Source organism: Eriocheir sinensis, chromosome 22 (genome assembly GCF_024679095.1).
Source record: "Eriocheir sinensis breed Jianghai 21 chromosome 22, ASM2467909v1, whole genome shotgun sequence".
NCBI classification, from domain to species: Eukaryota; Metazoa; Arthropoda; class Malacostraca; order Decapoda; family Varunidae; genus Eriocheir; species Eriocheir sinensis.
The window spans coordinates 10,975,165-10,999,526 of record NC_066530.1 but is presented as its reverse complement, the minus strand read 5'-3'; the positions used below and the strand labels follow the sequence as shown (position 1 = coordinate 10,999,526).

Here is a 24,362-nt window from a genome sequence, read left to right as displayed (position 1 = left end):
TCCAGAGTGAAGTTTTTAGAAAAAGTTTGAGAGAAGAGTTCAGCCTTAGAGATAGATGAGACGGCAGTGTTGCCGGCAGGACTGAGGAGTGGAGGGAAAGATGAAGAAGTGAAGTTGGAGGAGATGTTTTTGGATAGATGCCAGAAGTCACGGGAAGAGTTAGAGAAAGCAAGGTTTTGACATTTTCTATTAATGAAAGAATTTTTGGTTAGTCGGAGAATAGATTTGGCACGATTTCGGGCAGAAATGTAAAGTTCATAATTAGCATTAGTTTGAAGGCTCTGGTACCTTTTGTGAGCTACCTCTCTATCATTGACAGCACGAGTACAAGCGTAATTAAACCAAGGCTTTTTAGCGTGAGGAGTAGAGAAAGAACGAGGAATGTATGCCTCCATTCCAGAGACAATCACCTCTGTGATGCGCTGAGCACACACAGAGGGGTCTCTCTCCTGGAAGCAATAATCATTCCACGGGAAATCGGAAAAGTACATCCTCAGGTCGTCCCACCGAGCTGAAGCAAAATGCCAGAAGCATCGCCTCTTCGGTGGGTCCAGAGGGTGTACAGGAGCGATAGGACAGGATGTAGAAATAAGATTGTGATCGGAGGAGCCCAACGGAGAGAACAGTTTGACAGAATAAGCAGAAGGGTTTGAGGTAAGGAAGAGGTCTAGAATGTTGGGACGATCTCCAAGACGGTCGGGAATACGTGTAGGGTGCTGGACCAACTGCTCTAGGTCGTTGAGGATAGCAAAGTTGTAGGCTTGTTCACCAGGATGGTCAGTGAAAGAGGATGAAAGCCAAAGCTGGTGGTGAACATTGAAATCTCCTAGGATGGAGATTTCAGCGAAGGGAGAGTGGGTCAAGATGTGCTCCACTTTAGAATTCAAATAGTCAAAGAATTTTACATAGTTGGTAGAGTTAGGTGAGAGATAAACAGCACAGATGTATTTAGTAATAGAATGACAATGAAGTCTTAGCCAGATGGTGGAAAATTCAGAAGAGTCAAGGTTGTGGGCACGAGAGCAAGTGATGTCGCTGCGCACGTAGGCGCAACATCCAGCTTTGGATTGAAATTTAGGATAGAGATAGTAGGAGGGAACAGAGTAGAGATTGCTGTCAGTAGCCTCAGAAACTGTGTTTCGGTAAGGAAGAGAAGGTGAGGTTTAGAGGAGGAGAGATGATGTTCCACAGAATGAAAATTAGAGCGAAGACCGCGAATGTTGCAGAAATTGAGAAGAAAGAGGTTTGAGGAGTTATCAAGACACCTCTCGGGTCGGCAGCCAGAAGGGGAGTCCTCCCTGGGGGAATTTGTGGTCCCCCCCCCAGGCGGGGACTCCGAGGCTTGGTGTATGTGCGCCATTTTGAAATCTTAATTTTGGGAAAAGGTGTATATGTTGTGTGAATGTAGTGTGGTGTGGATAAAGAGAGGATCTGTCTTTAGAGAGCATGCTGAACTACTCTCCGGTGTTGGTGAGACAATAGGGAAACGGTTAGTGAGGACATGGGAAGGGTCTTTGGAGGGCTTCAGCTCCCTTCTCACCTCCCATATATATCTCACCGGGAGTGGCTTGCGCCCGTTCGGTAGGTGTCTTCCTACCTACTCCAGCCAACTACTACTACTACTACTACTAATACTAATCCTACTATTGCTACTACTACTACTACTACTACTACTACTATTACTATTGCTGCTACTACTACTACTACTACTACTACTACTACTACTACTACTATTACTACTACTACTGCTGCTACTACACCACAGTCACCCCTAGCAACCTTTACCACAACCATCTTCGTACCCCAGCCTTATGTAACCCACCACCTCGTTTTGAGATAGTTTTACAACTCATTCATGCTTTTTTGTGTGAGCTCTAATTTAGTTGCTGAATGTAAATCGTGCCAGACCCCCTGGGTGTAATAAATTTATCAAAATCAATTACCCGCCTCCCCTAAGGAGTATTTCCAGCATTGGGTAGGATGAGACGAGACAGATGAGTGTTGTTCTGTTCCTAGGTAATCGCCCGTGAGTACCAAGATGGAATGATATGATAAGCTTCTCCCCGCCTCTCCCCAGCTTCCATGAGCGGCGATTAGGTGCCTCAGCGTTGCCATGTCACCTGGGGCTACTGAAGGCCTCCCCGCCGCCACCCCCGCCAAAGATGCCCCTCTCAACGTCAAGCAGGTAAGGTAGGATGTGTTCCCCTTAGTCTTGGGGCTGAGAAAAGGAAATGTTTGATTGTATTGTGTGATTTTTTTGTGTGTGTGTGTATTTGGTAAAATGGAGATAAAGTTTGGTTTTATTGTCTGATTTTCTTTTGTGTGTGTTTGGTAATGGCTTCGTCTGCTACCCATCCACAAAGCTGATAGACAAAACTAATACCCATCTACTCACGCCCCGTTTCAGACTGGGAGAAGAGAGGCAACTATAGCGATAGAGAGATAAACAAAGACAAAGCCAGATCTACGGTAATATCCCCCCTTAAAAAAATACCGTACACAGACACACAAATCAATTTAAATTCACTCACTCTTACACCATACTAAACAAACTGAAAGATATGGACAGCTAGACAAAACTTGACAGTAGTAACAAATGTACGGAAGTGGGGGTAAGTTGGAAGTGGGGGGGACTGGAAGTGGGGGTTGGGGGGGTCAGCGGTCAGCGGGGGGGGTTACGGAAGAGGGGGTATCTGGACCCCCACACACCCACACCCATCTCTTTTACCTTTTCACCCCCCTCACCCCTCTCGGACTAGCGTACGGACGCGGGGGGGTGACGGGCGCGGGGGTCGGTCGGTCCGCGGGGGGGGTGACGGGAGAAGGGATACTTGAAGGGTTAAGATAAGATCTTTCTTTGACCCTCGAATGACCACGAGATTATAATCACGGAAAAGGTTAAGGACATTAGGTTAATGACCAGGCTGAAATATGAATTTACTCTCTAATGCAAGTCCGAAAATAAAATAAAAAATCGCCATTGAACGTAAGACTCGATAAATTATTTAAGTTTTTGCTGGATGTATTGTATCATTATCTTCTTATTTCTCATGTCTCAACTTGTTTCTTCTTATTTCTTTCCTCAACTTATATATATTTTTTTTTACTCCGGTTATTTGGTGCCATCTAACCCTAAACACTGCAGCACCAAGTCTTTTTTTTTCTGATTTTGCATTAATTAATGTCTTATATTTCATTTCTTAACTTATTTCTTCTTATTTCTTTACTCAACAAGCATTTCAATATATTTAATGCCTCCTCTTCGGTGTCATATGACCTTAGACGTTGCCGCATCGAGTTTACCTGTTTCCGTGAAAAAGGGATCTAATGTGTGTGTGTGTGTGTGTGTGTGTTCCATTCCTCCGATTCTTGAGAAATCTGCGGCTAGCTCGAAATTTTGTGGGCCATCTTTTTTAGCCGATTATATGCTCCGAAGCGGAATTTAGTGAGGATTCTTATGGTATCTTCAAATTCCTCATACGTCTATTAGTTCCCGAGTTACACCGAGAAAACTGAATTTTTTTAAAAACGACAGAGAAGCATAACAACAAAAAATCACTCATTAATTAATGTCTTATATCTCATTTCTTAACTTATTTCTTCTTATTTCTTTTCTCAACTTGCATTTCTTTATATTTTCTGCCTGCTCTTCGGTGTCATATGACCTTAGACGTTGCCGCATCGAGTTTACTTTTTTCCGTGAAAAAGGGATCGTGTGTGTGTGTGTGTGTGTGTGTGTGTGTGTGTGTGTGTGTGTGTTCCATTCCCCTCTGATTCTTGAGAAATCTGCTGCTTGCTCAAAATTTTGTGGGCCAACTTTTTTAGCCGAATATATGTTCCGAAGCGGAATTTAGTGAGGATTCTTATGGTATCTTCAAATTCCTCATGCGTCTATTAGTTCCCGAGTTACACCGAGAAAACTGAATGTTATTCTCTCGTCAGAGTATCCTAACAAATAAAAATCACTCAGAGCTCCTCATCTACGTTCCTTAGAAAGATTGCCATATGTTACTATTAAGAAACTTATCCCAACAACTGCAAATTTGACGCACTTTCATCGAAAACTTAATTTTTAATAATTTTTTATTTACTTTTATGGCGCGTTTCGCGTCATCGTCCGCCAGAACCTTTTACCCTTGATGACATGAAATGCGTCATCGTGCGCGAGAGGGTTAAATAAGTCAGATTTATCTCAAATTCACTGTCTGGGCAGACAAATATTCGGAAAAGAGAAGGCAAACCAGTTTGTAGATATATATAAATATGCCGTATATTCACGTCCTTATGGATATCTTCTTGTTGATTAGGTATAAATACTCCTGAATCCTACAGTTTCGCTCAAACATTGTTGGAGAGCCTCCCAGATGAACGCGTATTCCAATGGTGAACTCCAGGAAAAAGGAACTCTTACACGTTCTATACTCCCAACATAACGAACCCTATGGTTTAAGCTCTCAGCTACTTCTGATCTTACTCTCTTAAGCCTTTGCAGTTACTTTCTTAAACCATCGAAGCCCGCCTTCCTGAAGTCAGGTATTAAGTGTTGTTTCTGCTGACTCTATCCTCCCATTTAATATTAAATTTAATTTCCTTATGATCACTGTTACCTAATGAACCCCCAACCTCAATGTTGCATATTATGTACTCTTTATTAGTTAACAACAAATCCAAAATATTTTCTTCCCTCGTTCGCACTGTTTTGTATATAGAACGAACTTACATTAGCTGAACTCACACTGTTTTGATTATAGAACGAACTTACATTAGCTGAACTCACACTGTTTTGAATATAGAACGAACTTACATTAGCTGATCTCACACTGTTTTGAATATAGAACGAACTTACATTAGCTGAACCCACACTCCTGGAAGAAGCTAAAATTTTCTAAAGGCTACAATAAAATCAATATGACCGATGAAGATACGGCACGTCACAATGAACAAACTCACTGTCTTCTCTGTAAATACGGGTTTTAAAAGGTAAAGGAGTAAAACATCATGACCATGAAAAATCAGGAAACAATTACATTGAAGCTTATTGTAATAGATGCAACCTTCAAATGAAAAAAATCACAAATTGCAGCGCACTCTCATTGCACATTATGCGGATTACGACATGACGTTAATCCCGCGTGAATTAACGCTACCTGGCTTTGAAAATCAAACTAAGACCAAAACATTCAGTTCAGAAATACCATGAAGTCATCATAAATGACTTGAGATTTATTGACACGTATGTCTTTATGTCTGGTTCACTCGCGGCTTTAGCGACCCAATTCATCAGCACTGGGAACGAGCCCATGTGCACACAACAGATGTTGAAAGATGTGCCAGCACCTGCGTTACCATTATTGATCAAGGGAAAGCAGGTTTTTTGTTATGACTATATGGACTCGATGGAACGACTTTCTGAGACACGTCTTCCATCCCGCGTAGATTTTTTTCAATTCGCTTCAAGAAGCAGAACTTTCCGAAAGTGATTATAAACATGCTCAGAATGTTTGGAAAGTAGCTGGATGTCAAAGCCTGATGGACTATTTGTTGCTTTATGTAAAAGTGGATGTTGGCCTTCTATGTGATGTCTTCCTAGAGTGGAGAGGTATTTTGAAAACCCAGTGGAGGTTGGATATTGTAAATTATGTTAGCCTGCCAGGATTTGCCTATGACTCTTTTTGTTAAAAACACAGCGGGAATTAGAGATGCTTAGTAGCCCACACATATATCATTGCATTCAAACAAATGTGCGTGGGGGCTACACAAGTGTTGTGCGTCGTTTTGTACGCACCAATAACATCTACACGAACCCTCAGTTTAATCCAAAACATGATAGAAACACTTTCCTTTCATATCTTGACTTCAACAGTCTTTATCCCACTGTAATGCAAGAGAAGTTACCATGTGGAGATATGAGAAAACTAGATGAGACAGAAATGCACTGGTTTTTGAGCGGGAGGGGGGGCTAGGTCAATCAAGCAACCGATGGCGATTTTGGATACCTCATTCTGTGCAATACTGAGGCTGTCTCACGTGAAGTCATTGAGAAAACGGATGACCTCCCACTGACCATCAGAAGACACAATATCATCAATAGAGATATATCGTCAGCCGCACACGAATGGTATGAAGAAGAAAACCGTCCAGTACCGTGTAAGAACATAAAACAGATTGGAACACATGTTGCTCAGGAGAAAATGCTGTTTGCTCTGTCCTCCTTAAACTGCTATTCAACTAGGCCGGGTTGTTAAAAGTGCATGCTATTTATATGTTTAAGCAAAAGCACTTTCTTGCGGACTTCATTCAGGATAACATAGAAGCCCGCAAAAGTGCTACTTGCCCTATCAAGAAAACTGCAATCAAGTGTATTTCAAACAGCATTTTTGGTCGATACCTGATGAACGCGGCCAAATATAGTGAAGACATAGATATTGTCACCAACCGCGAAAAGTTTTTGAAGCTGGCCCGAAGTCCTTACTTTAAACGCGTTGTACCCTCAATGATGGTCATGTAGTTGTAGTTCGCCATAAGAAATATTCACAGGCGAATCATCCAAACTACATTGGCTACTACGTCCTAGAGCTGTCCAAGCTGCGACTATATGATTTCTTTTACAGTATCATGAAGGCTCATTACGGGGATCGGGCGAAACTAGTGAATTGTGACACTGATTCCTTAATAACAGAAACTGAAACTCCTGATCTATTAACAGAGTACTCGCAGGAACCCTTTAAAAGCTATATAGACACAAGTAACTTTAGCTCCTCACATTCCTTGTACAACACAGACAACAAAGGCAAGCTCGGATTTCTCAAGTCTGAAGTGAGGGAAAAAACCATCTCAGAATTTGTAGGTGTAAGAACAAAGTGCTACTCCATCCCCATGGCAGACAGTGACCGGTTGAGTTCAGCTAAGAGCGTTCCAAAGCTCATAAAGAAAAAAATTGCTCATCAGCGATACAAAGACGTCCTATTCCAGAAGCAAACATTTACCTTTGGCTATCAGGGATTCACAGTGCGTAATGGACGAATGAGTACAGTAAAATATCCCAAGAGAGGGATATCTGTAGTTCAGGACAAAAGACACTGCTTTAGCACCTTGGAGTTACGACCTTACGGTCATCCCGATAATTCTACAGGGGTAGAGGAGGAGGAGGAAGAGAAGGAAGCTGTAATCATAATTTGACCAAATTCCAATAAACATTGAGTTTGTTTGACTTGTTTATATGTCCTTTATCAAAAATGAATGAAAAAACAATAATTGTCTTAAAATTTATTCGATTTGTGGAAACATGTAGACAAAACGCGTCTATGTTTCGATCTGGCTCATATAAAAAAATAAAAAAAAGACTCGCGAAATGTGCGCGGCGGCGGCAGCAGCGGGTCCTGCGGCGACATCATGCGACGACAGGATGCGACAGGATTGCGTGGGCTCGGGGCGGGCGGGGCGGCAGCACGCTACCAAGTTATTCTAAAAGAGAAATGAGACACTGGATTTGTCTCTACTATGAACCGGACATGATAGTGTTCTTAGATAGTTATGCTCTCGACCTCAAATTATACTCTGATTATTTTAAATATATTGCTTACCCTGGGCTCAGGATATATAAAAATGCATTTCGACTTCAAAGCACGCGAAGCGATGTGTGCGGGGCTTATGTCGTGTACTTTGCCTACAATGTTTCACACTTGGGTGTAAGAGAAACTCTTGAAAAAATTTGTATGGAGTTTTCCAAGACCGAATATTCGAGGAATGATGAACACGTGATGAGATTCGCTTACAGCAAGTTTATAATGCCCGTATGACATCAAACATTTAACACGTGTTCATAAAAAGTAAGTATTGACTTTATTGATTTTTCATATTGAAGTGTATTACATTCCATGAAGCTATTCTCAGCATAAATAATTTTCTAGTTCCTTTATCGTGGTTTGTATAACACGCTTAAATCAGTGGTCTGGCTCCATACAGGACCTCACTCGTCACCACCACTAGCCCCAGTGCTGCCGCCCCCGCCCCGCCCCGAGCCCACGCAATCCTGTCGCATCCTGTCGTCGCATGATGTCGCCGCAGGACCCGCTGCTGCCGCCGCCGCGCACATTTCGCGAGTCTTTTTTTTATTTTTTTATATGAGCCAGATCGAAACATAGACGCGTTTTGTCTACATGTTTCCACAAATCGAATAAATTTTAAGACAATTATTGTTTTTTTCATTCATTTTTTGATAAAGGACATATAAACAAGTCAAACAAACTCAATGTTTATTGGAATTTGGTCAAATTATGATTACAGCTTCCTTCTCTTTCTCCTCCTCCTCTACCCCTGTAGAATTATCGGGATGACCGTAAGGTCGTAACTCCAAGGTGCTAAAGCAGTGTCTTTTGTCCTGAACTACAGATATCCCTCTCTTGGGATATTTTACTGTACTCATTCGTCCATTACGCACTGTGAATCCCTGATAGCCAAAGGTAAATGTTTGCTTCTGGAATAGGACGTCTTTGTATCGCTGATGAGCAATTTTTTTTCTTTATGAGCTTTGGAACGCTCTTAGCTGAACTCAACCGGTCACTGTCTGCCATGGGGATGGAGTAGCACTTTGTTCTTACACCTACAAATTCTGAGATGGTTCTTTCCTCACTTCAGACTTGAGAAATGAGCTTGCCTTTGTTGTCTGTGTTGTACAAGGAATGTGAGGAGCTAAAGTTACTTGTGTCTATATAGCTTTTAAAGGGTTCCTGCGAGTACTCTGTTAATAGATCAGGAGTTTCAGTTTCTGTTATTAAGGAATCAGTGTCACAATACACTAGTTTCGCCAGATCCCCGTAATGAGCCTTCATGATACTGTAAAAGAAATCATATAGTCGCAGCTTGGACAGCTCTAGGACGTAGTAGCCAATGTAGTTTGGATGATTCGCCTGTGAATATTTCTTATGGCGAACTACAACTACATGACCATCATTGAGGGGTACAACGCGTTTAAAGTAAGGACTTCGGGCCAGCTTCAAAAACTTTTCGCGGTTGGTGACAATATCTATGTCTTCACTATATTTGGCCGCGTTCATCAGGTATCGACCAAATATGCTGTTTGAAATACACTTGATTGCAGTTTTCTTGATAGGGCAAGTAGCACTTTTGCGGGCTTCTATGTTATCCTGAATGAAGTCCGCAAGAAAGTGCTTTTGCTTAAACATATAAATAGCATGCACTTTTTAACAACCCGGCCTAGTTGAATAGCAGTTTAAGGAGGACAGAGCAAACAGTATTTTCTCCTGAGCAACATGTGTTCCAATCTGTTTTATGTTCTTACACGGTACTGGACGGTTTTCTTCTTCATACCATTCGTGTGCGGCTGACGATATATCTCTATTGATGATATTGTGTCTTCTGATGGTCAGTGGGAGGTCATCCGTTTTCTCAATGACTTCACGTGAGACAGCCTCAGTATTGCACAGAATGAGGTATCCAAAATCGCCATCGGTTGCTTGATTGACCTAGCCCCCCTCCCGCTCAAAAACCAGTGCATTTCTGTCTCATCTAGTTTTCTCATATCTCCACATGGTAACTTCTCTTGCATTACAGTGGGATAAAGACTGTTGAAGTCAAGATATGAAAGGAAAGTGTTTCTATCATGTTTTGGATTAAACTGAGGGTTCGTGTAGATGTTATTGGTGCGTACAAAACGACGCACAACACTTGTGTAGCCCCCACGCACATTTGTTTGAATGCAATGATATATGTGTGGGCTACTAAGCATCTCTAATTCCTGCTGTGTTTTTAACAAAAAGAGTCATAGGCAAATCCTGGCAGGCTAACATAATTTACAATATCCAACCTCCACTGGGTTTTCAAAATACCTCTCCACTCTAGGAAGACATCACATAGAAGGCCAACATCCACTTTTACATAAAGCAACAAATAGTCCATCAGGCTCTGACATCCAGCTACTTTCCAAACATTCTGAGCATGTTTATAATCACTTTCGGAAAGTTCTGCTTCTTGAAGCGAATTGAAAAAATCTTCGCGGGATGGAAGACGTGTCTCAGAAAGTCGTTCCATCGAGTCCATATAGTCATAACAAAAAACCTGCTTTCCCTTGATCAATAATGGTAACGCAGGTGCTGGCACATCTTTCAACATCTGTTGTGTGCACATGGGCTCGTTCCCAGTGCTGATGAATTGGGTCGCTAAAGCCGCGAGTGAACCAGACATAAAGACATACGTGTCAATAAATCTCAAGTCATTTATGATGACTTCATGGTATTTCTGAACTGAATGTTTTGGTCTTAGTTTGATTTTCAAAGCCAGGTAGCGTTAATTCACGCGGGATTAACGTCATGTCGTAATCCGCATAATGTGCAATGAGAGTGCGCTGCAATTTGTGATTTTTTCATTTGAAGGTTGCATCTATTACAATAAGCTTCAATGTAATTGTTTCCTGATTTTTCATGGTCATGATGTTTTACTCCTTTACCTTTTAAAACCCGTATTTACAGAGAAGACAGTGAGTTTGTTCATTGTGACGTGCCGTATCTTCATCGGTCATATTGATTTTATTGTAGCCTTTAGAAAATTTTAGCTTCTTCCAGGAGTGTGGGTTCAGCTAATGTAAGTTCGTTCTATATTCAAAACAGTGTGAGATCAGCTAATGTAAGTTCGTTCTATATTCAAAACAGTGTGAGTTCAGCTAATGTAAGTTCGTTCTATAATCAAAACAGTGTGAGTTCAGCTAATGTAAGTTCGTTCTATATACAAAACAGTGCGAACGAGGGAAGAAAATATTTTGGATTTGTTGTTAACTAATAAAGAGTACATAATATGCAACATTGAGGTTGGGGGTTCATTAGGTAACAGTGATCATAAGGAAATTAAATTTAATATTAAATGGGAGGATAGAGTCAGCAGAAACAACACTTAATACCTGACTTCAGGAAGGCGGGCTTCGATGGTTTAAGAAAGTAACTGCAAAGGCTTAAGAGAGTAAGATCAGAAGTAGCTGAGAGCTTAAACCATAGGGTTCGTTATGTTGGGAGTATAGAACGTGTAAGAGTTCCTTTTTCCTGGAGTTCACCATTGGAATACGCGTTCATCTGGGAGGCTCTCCAACAATGTTTGAGCGAAACTGTAGGGATTCAGGAGTATTTATACCCTAATCAACAAGAAGATATCCATAAGGACGTGAATATACGGCATATTTATATATATCTACAAACTGGTTTGCCTTCTTTCCGAAGATTTGTCTGCCCAGACAGTGACTTTGAGATCAATCTGACTTATTTAACCCTCTCGCGCACGATGACGCATTTCATGTCATCAAGGGTAAAAGGTTCTGGCGGACGATGACGCGAAACGCGCCATAAAAGTAAATAAAAAATTATTAAAAATTAAGTTTTCGATGAAAGTGCGTCAAATTTGCAGTTGTTGGGATAAGTTTCTTAATAGTAACATATGGCAATCTTTCTAAGGAACGTAGATGAGGAGCTCTGAGTGATTTTTATTTGTTAGGATACTCTGACGAGAGAATAACATTCAGTTTTCTCGGTGTAACTCGGGAACTAATAGACGCATGAGGAATTTGAAGATACCATAAGAATCCTCACTAAATTCCGCTTCGGAACATATATTCGGCTAAAAAAGTTGGCCCACAAAATTTTGAGCAAGCAGCAGATTTCTCAAGAATCAGAGGGGAATGGAACACACACACACACACACACACACACACACACACACACACGATCCCTTTTTCACGGAAAAAAGTAAACTCGATGCGGCAACGTCTAAGGTCATATGACACCGAAGAGCAGGCAGAAAATATAAAGAAATGCAAGTTGAGAAAAGAAATAAGAAGAAATAAGTTAAGAAATGAAATATAAGACATTAATTAATGAGTGATTTTTATTTGTTATGCTACTCTGACGAGAGAAAAAAAATTCAGTTTTCTCGGTGTAACTCGGGAACTAATAGACGTATGAGGAATTTGAAGATACCATAAGAATCCTCACTAAATTCCGCTTCGGAGCATATAATCGGCTAAAAAAGATGGCCCACAAAATTTCGAGCTAGCCGCAGATTTCTCAAGAATCGGAGGGGAATGGAACACACACACACACACACACGCACACACACACACATGATCCCTTTTTCACGGAAAAAGGTAAACTCGATGCGGCAACGTCTAAGGTCATATGACACCGAAGAGCAGGCAGAAAATATAAAGAAATGCAAGTTGAGAAAAGAAATAAGAAGAAATAAGTTAAGAAATTAAATATAAGACATTAATTAATGAGTGATTTTTATTTGTTATGCTACTCTGACGAGAGAAAAAAAAATTCAGTTTTCTCGGTGTAACTCGGGAACTAATAGACGTATGAGGAATTTGAAGATACCATAAGAATCCTCACTAAATTCCGCTTCGAGCATATAATCGGCTAAAAAGATGGCCCACAAAATTTCGAGCTAGCCGCAGATTTCTCAAGAATCGGAGGAATGGAACACACACGCACACACACACACACACATGATCCCTTTTCACGGAAAAAGGTAAACTCGATGCGGCAACGTCTAAGGTCATATGACACCGAAGAGCAGGCAGAAAATATAAAGAAATGCAAGTTGAGAAAAGAAATAAGAAGAAATAAGTTAAGAAATGAGATATAAGACATTAATTAATGAGTGTTTTTATTTGTTAGGATACTCTGACGAGAGAATAACATTCAGTTTTCTCGGTGTAACTCGGGAACTAATAGACGTATGAGGAATTTGAAGATACCATAAGAATCCTCACTAAATTCCGCTTCGGAGCATATAATCGGCTAAAAAAGATGGCCCACAAAATTTCGAGCTAGCCGCAGATTTCTCAAGAATCGGAGGGGAATGGAACACACACACACGCACACACATGATCCCTTTTTCACGGAAAAAGGTAAACTCGATGCGGCAACGTCTAAGGTCATATGACACCGAAGAGCAGGCAGAAAATATAAAGAAATGCAAGTTGAGAAAAGAAATAAGAAGAAATAAGTTAAGAAATGAGATATAAGACATTAATTAATGAGTGATTTTTATTTGTTAGGCTACTCTGACGAGAGAAAAAAATTCAGTTTTCTCGGTGTAACTCGGGAACTAATAGACGTATGAGGAATTTGAAGATACCATAAGAATCCTCACTAAATTCCGCTTCGGAGCATATAATCGGCTAAAAAAGATGGCCCACAAAATTTCGAGCTAGCCGCAGATTTCTCAAGAATCGGAGGGGAATGGAACACACACACACACACACACACACACACACACACACACACACACACACACATGATCCCTTTTTCACGGAAAAAGGTAAACTCGATGCGGCAACGTCTAAGGTCATATGACATCGAAGAGCAGGCAGAAAATATAAAGAAATGCAAGTTGAGAAAAGAAATAAGAAGAAAGAAGTTAAGAAATGAGATATAAGACATTAATTAATGCAAAATCAGAAAAAAAAAGACTTGGTGCTGCAGTGTTTAGGGTTAGATGGCACCAAATAACCGGAGTAAAAAAAAATATATATAAGTTGAGGAAAGAAATAAGAAGAAACAAGTTGAGAAATGAGAAATAAGAAGATAATGATACAATACATCCAGCAAAAACTTAAATAATTTATCGAGTCTTACGTTCAATGGCGATTTTTTATTTTATTTTCGGACTTGCATTAGAGAGTAAATTCATATTTCAGCCTGGTCATTAACCTAATGTCCTTAACCTTTTCCGTGATTATAATCTCGTGGTCATTCGAGGGTCAAAGAAAGATCTTATCTTAACCCTTCAAGTATCCCTTCTCCCGTCACCCCCCCCGCTGACCGACCTACCCCCGCTCCCGTCACCCCCCCGCTTCCGTACGCTAGTCCGAGAGGGGTGGGGGGAAAAAATAAAGAGATGGGTGTGTGGGGGTTAGGAGGGGGTCCAGATACCCCCTCTTCCGTAACCCCCCCGCTGACCGCTGACCCCCCCAACCCCCACTTCCAGTCCCCCCCACTTCCAACTTACCCCCACTTCCGTACATTTGTTACTACTCTTGACTCTTATCAACTTGCCGGCCCCTTGCATACCCCAAGGCAGATAAACAGTCAAAAAGATTAAAAAAATCATACCATGCTTGACTGATTGGTTTTCACACGCCAGAGAGATACACAGACACAAGTGTATTATGATATACTCTATATATTACTCCCTGCGCCTTTCTATCCCCCGCCCCCTACACCCACACCCCTACACTACACCCACATACACACGAACCTCAGACAGACAGACAGGCCGACGAGCCTTTCGTCTATGCATCAAACGAGCTAGATTACCTCCTCTACCTTCCCACTCCCCACCCCTACACCTACACCACTGGGGAGGCGGTGGCTGAGTGGTCAGCGTGGGGGCACGGCGTCCAGGAGGATGCAGTTTAGCGTCCCGCTAGACGCGACAAACAAGCTGGCAATTTTTCAGTCACCGCCGAGTGGCCTAAGACTACCCACTTGCTGTCCTTAGGATAATATATTAACCCGGCCCCTAGATTCTCTCTCAAAGAGGATCAAAGATGAGCTCCGGGGGGCAGTATGAACCAAGCAGCATGGTGCCACTATAAACACTTGCCTGCGCCGGAACAGGATGGGACCGACCATCAGGCCCCACCAAGAAAACCTATACCGGCGTCATAAGCGAAACGTTAAAAAAAAAGCACTCCCCCAGCACACACAGCCTCAGACAGACAGACAGACAGAAGAGCCTCCCATCTATGCATACTTTTTTGGTCTCGCAGGTGGTGTTCGCGGTGGTGGTGGGCATGTGCTCCCTCACCCAGGGCACGGCGACCAAGGGGTGGACCGCCGTGCTGCCCAAGATGCAGGACGACCCACACACCTTCACGGTCACCGACGACGACGTGGCGTGGCTCGGTACGTGGAGGGGCGCTCACTTAACTCGCCTCCACACCCTGTTGTTGTTGTGTTATTCTCTAGAGTCTAGAGTCTAGAGGCTTAATTCAATACATCCCAGCCATCTGTCTTGTAAAGAGGTGTCCCTTGTTCGCTCCTAACGTCTCCTGCCGTGGCGTACTGATGAGAATATTATACCGTTTAAGGAGAGGGTGTCACCTGGCTATGTGCCCCGATACGCTCCCAAAAATAAGTACATATGCAGCATCGTGTTTCACCTTCGCTTTACCTTAATAACTGTCCCCTTGACAAACTCCTAATAATAGTATGTACAATGTATATAATGAACATCCCATTCCCGCTGTCTAAGTGCATACCTGTCCCCTCGACACTTACCTAACTACAACAAGTAAGGAGTAAGGTTCGCCCGCCAGTCCGCACACTCCCGTCCACGTAGCAGTCATCAGGAAGAAAAGTACTTCAGAAAATAATCTTTATGCCGAGATGTAAGAATGAAATACACTTAACTTGAAGCCTGACAATCAAGCTTTATATTGATGGTACTAAACGTGTATCCCTCAGTCTATACTTCCAAGGTGTACCCTGTTTTTTCTGGTGTGCGTACTAGTTGGAGTGTCGCACGTGGACTGGCGCCCGTGCCTCTGAGTCTGACCTTCCCCTCGCCACCAGTGTCCATGACGTCCATCGTGGGCATCTTCGCCTCGCTGTGCACGGGGCCGCTGGTGGAGTGGGCGGGGCCGCGGCGGGTCCTGACGATCACCACGGGCATCACCACCTTCTTGTGGCTGCTGCTGGCCTTTCCGCCCCACAAGGCCGTCCTCTTCATCGCCAGGGCGGCGCTGGCTGCCTGCGTCTACGTGATCGTCACCATACTGCAGCCCCTGGTGGCGGAGCTCAGCCCGAGTAGAGTCCGGGGCCTCACTTCCTCCACGCCGGAGATCTCAGGCTCACTCGGGGCATTGATCGGCTACCTGGTGGCCTCCCTGACGCCCTGGGACGTGGCCACAGCGCTGTGTACGCTGACGGCGGCCGTGATGGTGGTGCCCTTGCTCTTCGTTCCGGAGGTAAGAAGGTTGTGACGGGAGGGGAGGATGGGCAGGGACTCACGATGTTTGCTTGTCTTGCTTGTTTGCCTTGCGTCCCTTGCGTGAGGGAAAGGAAGGGCGCGTCGCAGGTAATGGCAGTAAAGCGAGGGACTCAGTAAGGAGAGTTGTCTCAGGTGAGGGGAAGAAAGATTAGTTCAGGCGTAACAGTAGTGGAAGAAAGGACTCTCGGAGAACGTTTGTCTCACGTGGCTACTGCGTCCCTGAGGTGAGAGGCAAGATCTAGAAACAAAGGGCTAAGATCTTGGTGAGAGGGATGGCGCGAAGGGAGGGAAGAATGCTCAGTGAATGTTCGTCTTACTTCTGTCCCTGAGGTGAGGTAATGACTATACAGGCCGGGCATGAAGGCTGACTCACGGCGCAGGTTTGCATGCCTTGCTTCTAATTTTTGTCACTTGTACCGCGTGTCTTGCCTGGCTATTTGTGTTTTGTAGTATAATGTTAGGCTGACTTAGCTCTTTTGTCTCTCAATCGCCCTGCACCTCGCCAGTACCGCCAGTACCTCAAAAGTTTACGTATTCGTTACAGATTTTACTGGATGACTTCGTAAATATAAATGATTCTCCGTATATATACTTGAAGCTTTTTCTCTCCGCCACAGTCGCCCTACTGGCTGGTGCGGCGCGGCAGGACGCAGGCGGCCAAGGCGGCGCTGCAGCGGTTGGTGGGCTCCGAGGCCGTGGCGGAGGACGAGCTGTCAGCCATCAGCAGCATGCCCACCGCCACACAGACCTCCCTAACGCAGCAGGTGACGCACCACTTGATCTGTACTGGAAATAATGGATAATACTGTACTGGGGCTGTACAAAGGTCAGCACCTTCCCCTCCCTCCCTTCCACCACCAATACTGCTTATGGGCAATAACGTGTCCACCACTGTCTCGGCCGCTCTGCTTTGTCTCTCCAACACAACGCCTCAGCAACTCTGTGGACCGCTCGGCGTGTCTTGTGTGTGTGTCTTGTCTGTGTGTTTTGTCTGTGTGTCTTGTCTGTTGCTGACGCTGCTGGGTCTGGCTTCCATCGCGCTGTGTTTTTCCTTTACCTTTGTTTGCCCACTAAGCATGCTGAGTGCTGCTGCTTGGCTTCCCTGTGCTGTGTCATCCCTTTACCTTTCTTTGCCAACTAAGCATGCTGAGTGCTGCTGCTTGGCTTCCCTGTGCTGTGTCATCCCTTTACCTTTGTTTGCCCACTAAGCATGCTGAGTGCTGCTGCTTGGTTTCCCTGTGCTGTGTCTTCCCTTTACCTTTGTTTGCCCACTAAGCATGCTGAGTGCTGCTGCTTGGTTTCCCTGTGCTGTGTCTTCCCCTGTGCTGTGTCATCCCTTTACCTTTGTTTGCCCACTAAGCATGCTGAGTGCTGCTGCTTGGTTTCCCTGTGCTGTGTCTTTCCTTTACCTTTGTTTGCCCACTAAGCATGCTGAGTGCTGCTGCTTGGTTTCCCTGTGCTGTGTCTTCCCTTTATCTTTGTTTGCCCACTAAGCATGCTGAGTCCTGCTGCTTGGCTTCCATGTACTGTGTCTTCCCTTTATCTTTCTCCTCTAAACCCGCGGAGTGCTGAGCGCTGCCTCACCCCAACAGTTCACGGGGCCGCAGTGGTGCTGCGGATGCTGAGCTTCTTGGTGCTGTCCCTGTTCACAGTAAACTCGCTAAGTGCTGACCGCTGCCTCGCCCCACAGTTCACGGGGCCGCAGCGGTGCTGCTAGTGGTGAGCCTCTTGGTGCTGCCCTAAACACGTGTGCTGTGCCTGCTTCTGTCCACGGTAAACCCGCTGAGTGCTGACTGCTGCCTTGCCCCACAGTTCACGGAGCTGGCCAAGGGCCGCAACGAGCGGCCGGTGCTGCTGGTGCTGAGCTTCTTCGTGCTGCGGGAGCTGGGCGGCCGCAGCTGCATCATGATGTACACGGTGTACATTTTCCGCGAGACGGGCGTGCAGCTGGACGCCTTCACGTGCACGGTGCTGGTGGGAGTCGCGCGCACCCTCTGCACCTGCCTGACGGCGGCGGTGCTGGACAAGACGGGGCGGCGGCCGATGCTCATGGGCACCGCCGTGGTGGGCGGCGTGGCACAGGGCGCGTGCGGCCTCTTCCTCTACCTGCAGGTGCCGGGGGCGTCGTGGGTGCCGCTCGCCGCCGTGCTCGTCTACGTGGCCGCCTACGGCACCGGCATCGGCCCCATCCCGTGGGTGTACGTGGGCGAGTTGGTGCCCTCGCCGGTGCGTTCCCTGGGCGCGTCGCTGATCACGGCGTGCGACGCGGTGGTCGTCTTCTCCATCAACCTCGGCTTCCTCAGGCTCATCGCCCACATCGGCCTCGGCGTCACCTTCATCATATTTGGCGTCCTTAACTTCCTCATTGGTGTGATCGTGTGGCTGTTGGTTCCTGAGACAAAGGGTGTTCATCTGCAGGAGCTGGAGCTCGCGTTTTCACGGCCCGAAGAAGCTGCCGAGGAATCCGAGGAGCAAAGCATGTTGGCCGCGGCCCCAGCCGAGGCGTGCATGAAGGTCAACACCGGCACCCAAGACTGTTAATATGACTAGTCGTTACCTCTATCACATTATTTATGTGCATATACTAAAGACCTATCAGACGCATGTGTTCATCATCATCAGAAAGTTAATTTAATCAGCTGTGGAACACTTGTGAGGATCATGGTTGCACCATCATGAGGAAGCTAGTTTACTGAGTCACATCACTCACAGAGGAATTTTATGTAGTTGTGCTTGCAGATCATTTTCCGGGTGTCCTCCCCAACAAGCCCCAAGGTTGTTGGGCGCTCGTCACCATTTTTGTGTGGAAGGCAATGACTGCATGGATCTTGTTATCGAGATTCGCTATCGTAATTATCCCATTTCTGTACATAAAAACGTGCATTTATCGAGTCGTGTGTGTGTGTGTGTGTCTGGGTGTATTTCACCTCTTGGTCTGCTGCGGGTCTCTTGAGACAACCAGCCGTTCCCCTACGGAAGAGCACAGAGCTCGTAGTACCGATCTTTGGGTAGGACTGAGACCACTCACACAACACACCGCGACAACGAGGTCACAACTCCTTGCCTGCCGTCGCGTACCTACTCACTGCTAGGTTAACAGGGGCTACACGTGAAAGAAGATAAACCCAACTTATCTTCATCCGGCTTGGGAATCAAACCCCGGTCCTTCTGGTTGTGAGCCAGACGCTCTACCCCTGAGCTACCGGGCCGTGTGTGTGTGTGTGTGTGTGTGTAACTTTCTAAGACAAAGAATGCGGGTATCATGCTAAAGCTCAATAACTGTGATGGCGCCTTTTATTAATACCATCCACACGCTTCATTACTGTATGCTTATTGTGTCGGAATCGGGAACCCTCGGGAGCCCGTGGTCTCAGAACATCGGCTGCCGCTCGATTTCTCAGCCCTGTGCCTTCCATTTCATTTATATAAACTTTTTATCACCATTCGCATCGTGTCTTTCTCTTCCCTGTGCTAGGCGGGGCCCTCAACGACAGGCTCCTGGCGTCTTGATGTTACTGGTTCAACAATGATTTTTTTTCAGCCGGAAGATGCCGCATAAGGTTATCCAATCCATTGTTATCTTGCAGCATCGATATGAACAGCGTGTGGCCAGATCGCTTGCGTACTGTTTGTCGTTGATGAGGTGATAAGCTGAATTCATATCTCCCTGTTATCAGGCGTCTTGATTCACAAAGTTCGTTTATCTTATATTTGAAGGTTTAGAAACTATTTTAAATTTATCAGAAGCGAGTTATTTTCTTCCCCGGTGTGTGAACTGCCTTACTGAACACCGGCCGTATTGTTATTATTATTATTATTATTATTATTATTATTATTATTATTATTATTATTATTATTATTATTATTATTATTATTATTATTATTATTATTATTATTATTATTATTATTATTATTATTATTATTATTATTATTATTATTATTATTATTATTATTATTATTATTATTATTATTATTATTATTATTATTATTATTATTATTATTATTATTATTATTATTATTATTATTATTATTATTATTATTATTATTATTATTATTATTATTATTATTATTATTATTATTATTATTATTATTATTATTATTATTATTATTATTATTATTATTATTATTATTATTATTATTATTATTATTATTATTATTATTATTATTATTATTATTATTATTATTATTATTATTATTATTATTATTATTATTATTATTATTATTATTATTATTATTATTATTATTATTATTATTATTATTATTATTATTATTATTATTATTATTATTATTATTATTATTATTATTATTATTATTATTATTATTATTATTATTATTATTATTATTATTATTATTATTATTATTATTATTATTATTATTATTATTATTATTATTATTATTATTATTATTATTATTATTATTATTATTATTATTATTATTATTATTATTATTATTATTATTATTATTATCATTATTATTATTATTATTATTATTATTATTATTATTATTATTATTATTATTAGTAGTAGTAGTAGTAGTAGTAGTTGTTGTAGTAGAATTAGTAGTAATAGTAGCAGTAGTAGTAGTAGTAGTAGTAGTAGTAGTAGTACCAAAACTCCCTCAGCCTTACCGGATCCCTCACCAATATATCATCGCTCAGGAGGCAGACGGCGAAATAGACCAAAGTGAAATAAGAGATATTAAAAGAAGAATCTCAGAAGAAAGACCCGAGGCCCAAAAGGACGAGGTGGACCGTCTAACACACAACCTGTCCACAGAAATGTGTAGAAAAATCCATATAGAACAGGAAGCAGGCTCCTCTAACAGGCTAACGTCACTACCAATCAGAGCAAAAGGCTGCAGTCTCAACAAACAAGAATTTGTCGACGCCGTTGCTCTGAGATATGGCCCCGTCCCCCAACAGCCAACACAAATATGCGTGTTATGCTCCTGATAGGCGATCCAGATGGCTGGCCGATTAAGGGGCTTCCTGATCGCTGTGCATGTGGATCACCGAATGATGTCACTCACACCATGATAACATGCGAGAAGGGAGGCTTCGTCTGTATCCGACACGATGAGGTGAGGGATCTGACAGCCAGCATGCTCGGGGAGGTATGCAAAGACGTCATTACAGAGCCGGCACTGCTCCCCCTAGACGGCAAACACCTTAGATACAGGACGACCAATACTTCACATGAGGCACGGGTTGATGTAAGTGCCCGCGGATTCTGTGTGCGCGGACGGCGGGTATTCATGGACATCCGCATATTCGACCCGATGGCTGCCTGTCACCGTGAGCTGCCCCTGGAAGCCTCCCACCACAGGAACGACCAGGAGAAGACAAGGGCATACGGTGAAAGAACCAGCATGTAGATCAGGGCATCTTCGCTCCCCTCGTCTTCACCACATCCGGCGGGATGGACCGCAAGGCCCGATGCTTCTACGCACGACTCGCGGAACTGATCTCAGAAAAGAAGCATCAGCCAAGGAGCCACGTTTTCGCCTGGATGAGGTGTCGCCTTGCGTTCTCCCTGCTCAGGTCGCCCATCCTATGTTTCAGGGGCACCAGGCACTCTGGCTCAAAAGCGACCAACATTTCCATTATGGACTATGAGGCCACAGTGGTGGAGAGGGTCGGGAGCGACATGAGTAGTGAAGGAGTAGTAGTAGGAGAGGATAAGGTGTTAAGTATAGATTTAGTGCTAAGTAGTATTAGTGATATGGTTGGAGGCCACAGTCATTAGCGAACAGAGTTGGGGCTAACGGCCGTAGTATTAATCTCCCCCATTCCCGTTCCCATCCCATCCCTTTTCCTTGGCTGTGACCCGCAGTTTTAAGCGTCCACGAGGGGTTGGGGTTGATTAACACTACCTGGAGAGAGAGCGGATGGGGTCGAAAAAGTGTTGACTCCGCGGGGTGCGAGGCAGGACATCTTTAGGTTCCCCTTCGTACATTTCATGAATAAATAGTGTTCTATTTGTTATTATAGAAGAAAATATATTGAAAAGTATCAGAATATTTCTATGACTGATATTGTATCGCAAACTTTGCTGAAGTTAATATATTTCTTTTAGTTTGTAAGGACTTGTGTGTTTCCATTTGATTGTAAACATGCAGTTATTCCTGAAGATTTCTTTATAATTGCTCCAAAAATGGCAACAGACGGCAGATAGATGACTAAATATGGTATTATTATAGTAATACTTAACATATACCATAAAAAATGGCATTTCTTGGTGACCACCTTGAATTAAGATCAAAATGCCACCAATGACACGACCTGGCAACCCCTATGTGGCTGCCCCATGGCTGGCCAGATGTGTGACCAGTCATGGATACCAACCTGTCTCATAAATTAACTTACCCGCGTTACCTGTTATTTACATGTAGATCAACAACGTTATTGCTTTGTTTTATGATATATAATGTATATGAATACAATGGTGTGTGAAAAATCCATTATTTATCTCGTTTTCTGTAATTACTGGTTTGAAATTGTTGCCAACATTATTATGACCTGCGGGTTGGTCTTGTCTGGCCCGCCGGGGACGGGAAGGGAATGGGGGGGCTTACACATACCCCAGACCCGCGTATGGGGATGGGGACGGAAAGGGAATGGGGAAGATTAATACTACGGCCGTAATGACCTACAATATATGGAGCCCTCCATGATTATGTCGGAAAAATAAATGTGGGTGGAGGTATCTTTTTGTAGGAGAAAAATGTAGTAGTAGTAGTAGTAGTAGTAGTAGTAGTAGTAGTAGTAGTAGTAGTAGTAGTAGTAGTAGTAGTAGTAGTAGTAGTAGTAGTAGTAGTAGTAGTAGTAGTAGTAGTAGTAGTAGTAGTAGTAGTAGTAGTAGTAGTAGTAGTAGTAGTAGTAGTAGTAGTAGTAGTAGTAGTAGTAGTAGTAGTAGTAGTAGTAGTAGTAGTAGTAGTAGTAGTAGTAGTAGTAGTAGTAGTAGTAGTAGTAGCAGTAGTTGTAGTAGTAGTAGTAGTAGTAGTAGTAGTAGTAGTAGTAGTAGGCAACGTTGCGTCTGCAACACGAGCCTTGTCAGAAAATTCCACACGGGGTGTGCTTCCACTCACCAGGGACACGATCAGTCAACTCAAGGAAAAACATCCTCCACCGAGTGATCTGAAGGGACTGAGACTGGCAGGATGTCACCAACCACCGAATCCAGTTATATACGAAAGGATAACAGGAGAGATGGTGTGGAAGAAGGCCCTCCAGACTCGTGGCAGCGCGGGGCCCTCAGGACTTGATGCACGGGGATGGCGAAGCTTGCTGAGCAGCGCCAACTTTGGCAATGCAGCTGGCGACTTGCGCAACACCATTGCAGCACTAGCAAGTAAACTCGCCTCCTCCAGCTGCCACTATGTGGACGCCCTGACGGCATGCCGCCTCATTCCCCTGGACAAGAGGCCGGGATGCAGGCCTATAGGAGTCGGAGAAGTCCTGCGGCGCATCGTAGGCAAATGCATCATGGCTGTCGTCAAAGAAGATGTGAGAATGGCAGCAGGAACCTCCAAGTTTGTGCGGGCAGCAGGCAGGAGGAGAAGCAGCAGTCCATGCCATGCGGAGATATTCGACCACGTGGAGTGCGAAGCAGTGCTTGTTGACGCCAAAAATGCCTTCAACACAATAAATAGAAAGACTATGATACATAACATTAAAACCAAGTGCCCTAGCTTAGCTATGTATGTCGAAAATACCTATACATACCCGACTGACTTATACATAAATAGCCACAGTGGAAAGGTGAAAGTGTTAAAATCATATGAGGGAACAACACAAGGTGACCCAATAGCCATGGCTATGTACGCCCTGGGCCTATCAGTCCTCCAAAATGAAATCGCGTTCGCAGAAACACGGGTGAAACAGGTGGCTTATGCGGATGACCTCTCAGGTGCTGGTAAAATCTCAGACTTAAAAGGGTGGTGGGACACTGTGAACACCGCCGGCCCTGAGATAGGATACATCCCTAACGCCACCAAGTCTGTCCTTATTGTCAAACCTGAACATTATGACCATGCCGCAGAAACTTTTAGAGGAAGTGGCGTCATTGTGACAAAAGACGGACAACGACACTTAGGTGCAGTGATCGGGACAGAGGTATATAAGAAGGATTACGTGGGAGACAAAGTAGCTGAATGGGTGAAGGAAATAGAAGCTTTGTCTGCCATTGCCAAGACTGAGCCACACGCTGCCTATTCAGCGTACACCCACGGCATCCAACATCGGTGGACGTTCCTGATGCGCACCATCCCCGGCATCAGTCCACCTCCGACCACTGGAAAATGCCGTCAAGAATGTATTCTTGCCGGCGCTGGTGAAATATCATGCTTTGGGGAGGAAGAGA

The 24,362-nt window shown here is 43.8% G+C and overlaps 2 protein-coding genes across 10 annotated transcripts in view; both read left to right on the top strand.

Annotated features, from left to right (window-relative positions):
* Positions 1–17,051, top strand: part of LOC127002046 (facilitated trehalose transporter Tret1-like) — a 33,701-nt gene extending 16,650 nt beyond the window's left edge. The window contains exons 4-5 of the mRNA XM_050867409.1: positions 15,585–15,979; positions 16,620–17,051. Of these exons, the coding sequence (XP_050723366.1) occupies positions 15,585–15,979; positions 16,620–16,805 (581 nt within the window). The 3' untranslated portion in view covers positions 16,806–17,051. The remainder of the gene's footprint in view (positions 1–15,584; positions 15,980–16,619) is intronic.
* The window catches only part of LOC127002043 (facilitated trehalose transporter Tret1-like), a 156,402-nt gene that overhangs the window by 93,425 nt on the left and 38,615 nt on the right, over positions 1–24,362 (top strand). For 4 of the 9 annotated variants that reach the window (XM_050867403.1, XM_050867407.1, XM_050867401.1 and 1 more), the window contains exons 2-3: positions 2,078–2,185; positions 14,780–14,915. The exons of 1 other annotated variant lie outside the window; for it this stretch is intronic. In XM_050867403.1, the coding sequence (XP_050723360.1) occupies positions 2,114–2,185; positions 14,780–14,915 (208 nt within the window). In that variant the 5' untranslated portion in view covers positions 2,078–2,113. 4 more of the 9 variants (XM_050867406.1, XM_050867404.1, XM_050867390.1 and 1 more) reach the window with 3 other exon arrangements.